This window comes from Eriocheir sinensis, chromosome 4 (assembly GCF_024679095.1).
Source record: "Eriocheir sinensis breed Jianghai 21 chromosome 4, ASM2467909v1, whole genome shotgun sequence".
NCBI lineage: Eukaryota > Metazoa > Arthropoda > Malacostraca > Decapoda > Varunidae > Eriocheir > Eriocheir sinensis.
This window is the reverse complement of record NC_066512.1, coordinates 28,778,262-28,788,261: the sequence shown is the minus strand read 5'-3', so window position 1 is coordinate 28,788,261 and position 10,000 is coordinate 28,778,262. Positions and strand designations below refer to the sequence as shown.

At 47.3% G+C, this 10,000-nt stretch overlaps 1 protein-coding gene across 2 annotated transcripts in view; it reads left to right on the top strand.

Moving 5' to 3' along the window:
- LOC126982076 (spondin-1-like) overlaps positions 1-10,000 on the top strand; it is a 161,453-nt gene that overhangs the window by 98,008 nt on the left and 53,445 nt on the right. For both annotated transcript variants that reach the window (XM_050833809.1, XM_050833816.1), the window contains exon 4: positions 2,543-2,676. In XM_050833809.1, coding sequence (XP_050689766.1) covers positions 2,543-2,676 — 134 coding nt within the window. The remainder of the gene's footprint in view (positions 1-2,542; positions 2,677-10,000) is intronic.

The following is a 10,000-nucleotide window of genomic DNA, read 5'->3' as shown; positions in this document are numbered from 1 at the left end:
AAGAGAATGGAAAATGAGCGAAAGAATGAAGAGAAGGGGAAAAAAGTTAGAAAGAAAGGAAGGAAAGCAGAAAGAAAAGAATGCAAGAATGAATGAAGGAAGGAATGAAGGAGGGAAGGAAGGGAAGGGGAAAGGAACGAAGGAACGAAGGAAGGGAAAGAGGAAGAAACGTAGGAAGGAAGGAAAGAAGGAGAAAGGAGATCAGAGAGGAAGAAGAAAAGGAAAAAGCAAAATACCAGAGAGAAAGAAAGAAGGAAGAAAAAAACACAAAGAAAGAAAAAAAAAGAAATGCCTGAGAGGAAATAGTGAAGGGAAAAAAGGAGAAAGTGAGAGAAAGAAAAAGGTTGTGGCGGTAAAATTAGAAATAATGAAGTATAAAGGAGAGGGAGGCATGGAGAGACGGAGGAAGGAAAGGAAGGAGGGACAGAGGGAGAGAGGAAGGCAAGGATGAAGGGAGGGAAAGGAGGGAGGGTGATATGGAGGGAAGGACCCAGAGAGAGAGGGAGCCAGGGATGAAGGAAGGGAGGGAGGCTTGGAGAGATTGAGGAAGGAAAGGAGGGAGGGATAGAGGGAGAGAGGGAGGGAAGGATGAAGGGAGGGAAAGGAGAGAGGGAGATATGGAGGGAAGGACCCAGAGAGAGAGGGAGCCAGGGATGAAGGAAGGGACAGGGGAGGTAGGGAGGGATGCTTGGAGAGATGGAGGAAGAAAAGGAGGGAGGGAGAGAGGGAGAGAGGCAGGGAAGGATGAAGGGAGGGAAAGGAGGGAGGGAGAAATGGAAGGAAGGACCCAGGGAGAGAGGGAGCCAGGGATGAAGGAAGGGAGGGAGGCTTGGAGAGATTGAGGAAGGAAAGGAGGGAGGGATAGAGGGAGAGAGGGAGGGAAGGATGAAGGGAGGGAAAGGAGGGAGGGAGAAATGGAAGGAAGGACCCAGAGAGAGAGGGAGCCAGGGATGAAGGAAGGGAGAGGGGGGGGAGGAAGGGAGGGAGGCTTGGAGAGATGGAGGAAGGAAAGGAGGGAGGGATGGAGGGAGAGAGGAAGGCAAGGATGAAGGAAGGGAAAGGAGGGAGGGTGAAATGGAAGGAAGGACCCAGAGAGAGAGGGAGCCAGGGATGAAGGAAGGGAGAGGGGGGCTGAAGGGCGGGAGGCTTGGAGAGATGGAGGAAGGAAAGGAGGAGGATGGAGGAGAGAGGAAGGCAAGGATGAAGGAAGGGAAAGGAGGGAGGGTGAAATGGAAGGAAGGACCCAGAGAGAGAGGGAGCCAGGGATGAAGGAAGGGAGGGAGGGAGGCAGGGAGGGCGGGAAGATGAGAAAGGAGAAAAGACAGAGAATGGGAAGAGAAAGGTCAGAGATAAATAACAAGAGAAAATGAGGGAGACAAAGGCAGGAAGAAGAATGGGAGGAAGATAGAGGAGGAGGAGGAGGAGGAGGAGGAGGAGGAGGAGGAGGAGGAGGAGGAGGAGGAGGAGGAACTTAGTTAAGGAAAGTAAGGAGCTAAGAATTAAGATAATTTTGCAAGAGAGAGAGAGAGAGAGAGAGAGAGAGAGAGAGAGAGAGAGAGAGAGAGAGAGAGAGAGAGAGAGAGAGAGAGAGAGAGAGAGAGAGAGAGAGAGAGAGGTTATCGGGAGAGAAAAATGAGTAAGAAAGAAATGAGGGCCATCAAATAATACGAGAAGAGAAGAAAGGGAGATGAATGGGTGGGGGGGGAGAGAGAGAGAGAGAGAGAGAGAGAGAGAGAGAGAGAGAGAGAGAGAGAGAGAGAGAGAGAGAGAGAGAGAGAGAGAGAGAGAGAGAGAGAGAGAGAGAGAGAGAGAGAGAGAGAGAGAGAGAGAGAGAGAGAGAGAGTAGAGCCTCCACATGCCGTCTTTCAAAAGTTTAATAAAATTGAAACTTTTAAAACTAATTATAATTAATGGAAAGTCATTTTGGCGAGGCAAGAAAATTTATCACAGGCGGTGCCGCTATTATTATTATTATTATTATTATTATTATTATTATTATTATAGTTGTAGTAGTAGTAGTAGTAGTAGTAGTAGTAGTTTTACCAGTAGTAGTAGTAGTAGTAGTAGTAGTAGTAGAAGTAGTAGTAGTAGTAGTAGTATCAGGATCATCACCCCCAACCTCACCACCACCCCATACACCACCATCACCACCACGCATCCACACCACTCCACATCACCACTCTCACCACCCTCCCCACCCATCCAACATCACCACCACCATTTCACTAACCACCTCCTTGCTATTTCCATCCGTCACCACCACCATCACCACTACTACCACTACCCATCACCACCACCACATTAATCAGCCTCCCCACCCATCACCACCATCACCATCGCTACCACCTCATCCTTCTTTTCCTCCTCCTCCTTTTCCTCGTTCTTTTTCTCTTTTCAATGTTCTCTGCACCACCTACCACCACCACCACCACCGCCCACACCCATTCACCACTCTCCCCAACCATTCACATCACCATCACCCCCACCAATGTCACCACCACAACTGTAATCCCCCCCTCCTCTCCTCCCCTCCCCTTCACAGCTGTACGGGGACGCCTTCACCATGCACTCCGACGACTGCCCTAACGCCATCACGCAGACCTCCGCCATCCCCAAAAGCGAAATCCAGGTGCTGTGGACCGCGCCGCCCGCCAACTCCGGCTGCGTCAGGTTCAGGTAAGGGACCCACACCTCTTTTTTTTTATTGGCCTGGAGCACTTGGTTTAGTTTTTATCTTATCCATTTTTGTTGTTGTTTCTGTACGAGACAACCCTGAGTGGAGGGGACGAAGGGGACGCCCACGTAACTCATGGATAGGTCAAGTCGATCGGTCCTTGAAGGGGGTCAGAATGGGAAGGGCAGCTGCGTGGAGGCTTGCCCGCGTTGACCATCTGGGATTGAGTCGGCGGATGAGTGAAGCGATGCGCCTCCTGGAGTATGCTCCTCGCTAGTTCGTTAAATAAATGTGTACCTGGGGATACCTGGGGAAGGTAAACTGTGGTAGGCCGGATGTCACGCTGGCCTCGTGTCCAGAGGTAATAAGTTATCCGCCGCAGGTTGAAGGGCCAAGGTGACGGGGATGAGCACCGAGGCCACGCGCAGCTATACCACATGCCCCCAAATTTATCCTTACACCGCCTATCTTGCATTCCTGAAAGGATTACACACGCTCTTCTTTATGATTCAAGCTGATGTGTGTAGGATCCCCAGCAGACATAATCGGCCTCTTAGTCGAACTTCCCGTTTGGCCTTTAGAGGGTTCGATCCTGTATAAAGTTTTGTTGTTGTTGTTGTTGTTGATCCCGTTGTGTGTTCGGTTGAGTTTGTTTTTTTGTTGGTGGTGATGTTCTTGTTTCTCTTTTTTGTTATTGTTTTGATTGTTATTCTTTTCTTATTTGTTTACTGCATTCACCTTTTTCCCTTTGTTCTTTCTATTGGTGAATATTCTAGTACTGACACCTTCTTCTTCTTCTTCTTCTTTTTCTTCTTCTTCTTCTTCTTCTTCTTCTTCTTTTTCTTCTTCTTCTTCTTCTTCTTCTTCTTCTTCTTTTTTTTCTTCTTCTTCTTCTTCTTCTTCTTCTTCTTCTTCTTCTTCTTCTTCTTCTTTTTCTTTTTCTTTTTCTTCTTTTTCTTCTTCTTCTTCTTCTTTTTCTTCTTCTTCTTCTTTTTCTTCTTCTTCTTCTTCTTCTTGTTCTTGTTCTTCTTCTTGTTCTTCTTCTTCTTCCTCTCCACCTCCTTCTCCACCTCCTTCCACCCTTTGCTCTTCCTCTTTATCTCTTAAATTATCTCACCCTCATATTCCTCCTATTCCTCACCGCCCTTCTCTTCTTCCTCCTCCTCCTCCTCCTCCTCCTCCTCCTTTTCCTCCTATATCTCCTCCCCTACCATTATCTCAGTCTTCTACACTCTCTCATCATCATTTTCCTCCTCCTCCTCCTCCTCCTCCTCCTCCTCCTCCTCCTCCTCCTCCACCATCTGATAATCTTACTGAACAAAGGTTAATCCCAGGACTTGATGCTCCCCATTATTATTATTATTATTATTATTATTATTATTATTATTATTATTTCCGTATTATAATGAAAAGTTCTTCCGATAATGGCGATGTATCATTATGACTCTTTCTCTCTCCCTAATAATAATAATAATAATAATAATAATAATAATAATAATAATAATAATAATAATAATAATAAAAGAGGTAATGATGGTGAAAAGGGAAGGAGGAAGAAGAGAAAATTGGGAAAGAAAAGGAGAAAACAGAACAAAGAATAATTCCAAAAAAAAAGTTAGAGGAAGAGGAGGAGGAGGAGGAGGAGGAGGAGGAGGAGGATTTACTTTCGCTCATCTTTCATAGCAAGGCACAGACCACCTGAGATCACCTCCTCCTCCTCCTCCTCCTCCTCCTCCTCCTCCGCTCTCGTGGAGTGGGGAGGGGTATATGCTGCAAAAGAAGAAGAAACATCGGAGGAGGAGGAGGAGGAGGAGGAGGAGGAGGAGGAGGAGGAGGAAAGAGAGAAGAAGATATGCGTGTTGGGAATTTTCTAGAGAAGCGTGAGGAAGGAAGAGGAGGAGGAGGAAAAGGAAGTGCAGGAGGAGGAGGAGGAAGAGGAGAAGGAGGAGGAGGAGGAGGAGTGCTGAAAGACCTCCCTATTTACATGTCTTTCAATCTCGACCTCCTCCTCCACCCCTTTCACCTCCTCCTCCTCCTCCTCCTCCTTCGTGCAGAGCAATACATACAAACAAACGCACAAAATCCACTTCATGTTTATATATTTAGGTTCCTGCCATCCTCTTCCTTCCTCTCTCTCATTATACTTCCCTTCCTTCCTTCCTTCCTTCTTTCCGTTTCTCCCTTCCTTCCTTCCCTCCTTCCTTCACTCCTCTTCTCTCCTTTCCTTTCTTTCTTTCTTCTTTCTTTCCTTCCTTCCTTCCTTCCTTCTTTCCTTCTCTCCCTATCTTCCTACCCTCCTTCAATTCTCACAGTTCATTTCTTCTATCCTTTCTTTCTTTCCTTCCTTCCTTCCTTCCTTCCTTCTCTCCCTTTCTTCCTTCCCTCCTTCCTTCACTCCTTTTGTTTCCTTTCCTTTCTTTCTTTCCTTCCTTCCTTCCTTCCTTCTTTCCTTCTCTCCCTTTCTTCCTTCCCTCCTTCCTTCATTCCTCTTCTTTCATTTAATTTCTTCTTTCCTTTCTTTCTTTCTTTCCTTCCTTCCTTCCTTCCTTCCTCCCTTCTTTCCTTCTCTCCCTTTCTTCCTTCCCTCCTTCCTTCACTCCTCTTCTTCTCTCCTTTCCTTTCTTCTTCCTTTCTTTCTTCTTTTTTTCCTTTCTTCCTTCTTTCTTTCCTTCTCTCCCTTTCTTCCTTCCCTCCTTCCTTCACTCCTCTTTTTTCATTTCCTTTCTTCTTTCCTTTCTTTCCTTCCTTCCTTCCATCATTCATTCATTCACTCCGTCTCCTCTCCCTCCCTCCTCTAACGTGTTCATATTTCATAAACAATTTTTAACCCAGGAAAACAAACAAATGGAAGGACGGAGAAGAGAAGCGAAGGAAAGAAGGAAGTAAGGAAGGAAGGAACAGAGGTGGAGTAAAAATAAATAAAGGGAAGAGAAAGATAAAAGTAAATGAGTTAAGCGAGGGAGGACGACATGAAGAGAGAGAGAGAGAGAGAGAGAGAGAGAGAGAGAGAGAGAGAGAGAGAGAGAGAGAGAGAGAGAGAGAGAGAGAGAGAGAGAGAGAGAGAGAGAGAGAGAGAGAGAGAGAGAGAGAGAGAGAGAGAAGGAATGACATTTGGAGAGAAAAGGAGAAATGAAGGAGGAAAGAGCGATACAGGAAGAGGAAGGGGAGGAGGAAGGAATGAAGGGAGGGAAGGAAGTGAGGGAAGGAAATGGAAGCGGTCAGCAGGACATGCAAACACACACAAAAAAAAAGTGTGTGTGTGTGTGTGTGTGTGTGTGTGTGTGTGTGTGTGTGTGTGTGTGTGTGTGTGTGTGTGTGTGTGTGTGTGTGTGTGTGTGTGTGTGTGTGAGTGTGTGTGTTTTAAGGGTACAAAGGTTTGGGAAGAATGGAAGAAAATGAGAAATCTATGAGATGAAAGAGGAGCAGGAGCAGGAGGAGGAGGAGGAGGAAGAGGAAAAATGAAAAGATATGACAACAAGAAAAGAAAAATAGGAGGAATAAACAACGAGGAGATATAGTTGGAAGAGAAGGGAGAAGAATGATGGACTTCATACAGGAAGATAAGGAAGAGGAGAAGGATGAGAAAGAGAAGGAGGAGGAGGAAGAAGAAGAAGAGGATGTGACCGTGGCTCTTGACCGCCTCAATCCCACGCGTGGCTTATCTTCCTCAGAAGGAGGAGGAGGAAGAGGAGGAGTGGAAGGAGGAGAGTTACCCTGAGGCGATGCGTTGGAGAGAGAAATACTAAGATAAAAGAGTTAAGGGAAAAGAACTGTGTATGTGTGTGTGTGTGTGTGTGTGTGTGTGTGTGTGTGTGTGTGTGTGTGTGTGTGTGTGTGTGCATTCAATAAAGGTCAAGAAGAACGCTTGCATTAATTTTACAAACAGACCAAGATGATGCAGAATTTTCCTTCCTTTGGTTCTCTCTCTCTCTCTCTCTCATACACACACACCCACGCACACACACTTCAATAAGTCTCTTGAAGAACCGCAGTTTGCCGGCCGCCGCAGCTGCCCGTAACGCCGCATTCATTGGTGAACCGTTACTCACACACACACACACACACACACACACACACACACATACACACAAGCCTACCAACGCACCCCGCCCACACACATAAACCCCTCCTCTCCTTCCGTCCCATAAATACTCCTTTTTTTTTCAAGGGTATAGTAAGAAGAGGAAGGGGGTTAGTGGTGAAGGTACAGGTGGGGGGAGAAGGAAAGACAGTCCCCTTCCCATTCTCCTTTCCCCCCGACACACACATAAACCCCTCCTCTCCCTCCGTCCCACAAACACTTTTTTTTTTTCAAGGGTATAATAAGAAGAGGAAGGGGGTTAGTGGTGAAGGTACAGGTGGGGGGAGAAGGAAAGACAGTCCCCTTCCCATTCTCCTTTCCCCCCGACACACACACGCCCTCCAGCACCCCCAAGCACACACCCCCCTCCGCCGAAAGCGTCTGAGAATGCGACCTCCAGCCAGGCAGTCACTCCGTCAAGCCTTTAACACCGAACACAGTGGCTCCCTTCATCCCTCTCTGCAGCGCCTCGATCACTCAGTCAGGAGCACGGGATAGGATCTCACTCACTTGCTCTCCCTTTCTGCCAAGCCTTGTTATAGAGGGTCAGTCTCGCTTCCCTCCCCTCCCATGGTCACCCTCTCTCCCCTACCCTCAGATCTCCTTCTCCTACCCTTCCCCTAACCTGGTAACCTGCTCCCTTCTCCCTTCTTCTGGTTATCCTCCCCTCTCCCTCCTCCCCTTCTGTCAGTCTCTCTCCCCCTTCCCTTCTGATCAACGTGTCTTTCCTCCCCTCTCCTGATCACCCACTTTCCCCTCCCCTCCCCTCCCTCAACTTATCAGTGTCTCCTCCATCCTTTCACATAGTCACCTTCCCTCCCTCCCTCCAATAGTCCCCTCTTCCCCTCCCCTCCAATAGTCCCCTCTTTCCCTCCCCTCCCCTCTCTGATAACCTTCTCTCCCCTCCCCTCCAGTAGTCCCTCTTCCCTCCCTCCCTCTGGTAACATTATCTCCCTCCCTCCCTCCCTCTGGTAACCTTCTATCTGCTCCCTCCCTCCCATAGTCCCCTCTTCCCCTCCCCTCTCCTCCCCTGGTTTCACTCTTCCCTCTTACCCTTATAGATTGAGTAGATTGATACATTAAAAGGTTAAGTAATCAATATTTTTTTCTTTCCTTTCTTCTTTCGCCCTCTTTCTCTTCCTTTACTCCCATACGATCAGCCTTCTTCTTTGCTTACTTTCTCTAATACTTTCACTCTTCGTTTCTTTCTCTCTCTCTTTCTTTATTTATTTATTTCTTCGATTCTTTCTTTCTTTCTTTTTCTTCTTTCTTCTTTTCTTCATTTATCCTTTCATGACACCAAATTAACTCTCGTTCTCTTCTCTCTCTCTCTCAGTCAGTCAATCACCCAATCTTTTTATCTTTCTCTACGTAGTGATAGATCGATAGATTGAGAGAGAGAGAGAGAGAGAGAGAGAGAGAGAGAGAGAGAGAGAGAGAGAGAGAGAGAGAGAGAGAGAGAGTGAGAGAGAGAGAGAGAGAGAGAGAGAGAGAGAGAGAGAGAGAGAGAGAGGATTAATCACCACAAACTGTCCGACTCACTTCTCGCCAAATGGTGTGGACGAGGAGGAAGAAGAGGAAGAGGAAGAGGAGAAGAAAGAGGAAGAGGAGGAGGAGGAAGAGGAGGAGGAGGAGGAATTGACTTACAGGTGCAGAGGATGTTGAATCGTCATGCGGAATGGAACATTTTGCTCTCTCTCTCTCTCTCTCTCTCTCTCTCTCTCTCTCTCTCTCTCTCTCTCTCTCTCTCTCTCTCTCTCTCTCCACATTTAAAGCGGTTATCGGCGTCGTGGAAGGCTTGAGAGTTATCGTACGGTTGGCAGCGCGTCGGAAAGTGTCGTACGTTAGGTGGTGATTGTGTACGGGGTGGTGCGTGATGGTGGTGGTGGCGGTGGTGATGGTGGCGGTAGTGATGATGGTGATGGTCATGATGGGTGATTGGCGTTACGCTCTCTCTCTCTCTCTCTCTCTCTCTCTCTCTCTCTCTCTCATTCCTTCGGCAGTTGTAGTGATGGAGGAAATGATGGAGGAGGAGGTGGTGATGGAGGTGGTGATGGAGGTGGTGGTGGTGGTGGGGGTAATGGTTCGGTCCGAGAGGAAAATAATGGTCTTGAGTAACTTTATGGCAATGCGTCCGTCCGCTCTCTCTCTCTCTCTCACACACACACACACACTCACTAAGAACCCTTCCCTTGCTTGCCTGTCCTTCGAAGCGACTCTCTTGGTGGACTTTACCCCGAAATGACGCAATTACCCTAACTTGGGGAGACTGAGGGCCACTTAGGGCGTTACCTAAGGACCGTTATATAAGAGACTAAGGGCCGCGGAAGTAGTAGTAGTGGGAGGGTAGGGGGGTGGGAGATTAGGGTAATTAGGAAGATTAGGAAGATTTTTTTCTAGTAGTTATAGTTCGCCTGTTTGAAAAGCCAGTCCAGTCCAGTCCAGTTGCAGGCGTGGAAAAAAAGTTGGAAAGTTTCGTTTAGTCGGCGCAACATATGTGGTCATATGCCGGAGGGAGACAGAAGGGGAAGGAATTATAGGAGAAAGGAACAGTTGGAAAGTTTCGTTTAGTCGGCGCAACATCTGTGGTCATATGCCGGAGAGAGACAGGAGGGGAAGGAATTATAGGAGAAGGGAACAGACCCCAGGAGACGGGACACAACCCCCGATTAATACCTGGTACCCATTCACTGCTGGGTGGACAGGGGCGTCGGGTATCGGAAAAGCCGCCCAAATTTTTTCACTCCGCCCGGGAATCGAACCCGGGCTCCCTCGATTGTGAGCCGAGTGTACTAACCACTGCACCACGAAGCCCCCCGTAGTAGGTGTGGGATTGCCTTTGTAACGGCTCCCACTTATGGTCCTTATTCTTGTTTCTTGATTGTTGATTGGCGTTGTTGTGTCTTTTAGTCTTGGTGAATTTTCGTTTTTCTTCTGCTCCAGATTTTTGTGATATATTTTTTTCTGTCTTCAATTTCTTCCAGTGTTAATGGTTGGAACACTAATATATTGGCTGTTTGGTAGTCTCTGGTTTGGCTTTCTGTGCCTCTCGAAGACGTGGATGTCGTTTTCATGGACTGTTTTGTGATTCTAGTGATAGTTTTACACGGTTTATGATCCATGAACGGGAAAATCACACATAAAAAACGGTTTAAATTCTCTGTGACCTTGAACAACAGTCTTAATGGGAACCCGATACGTTTAATAATATGGACCTAAGATAATCAGGACAGGACGAGCGATGT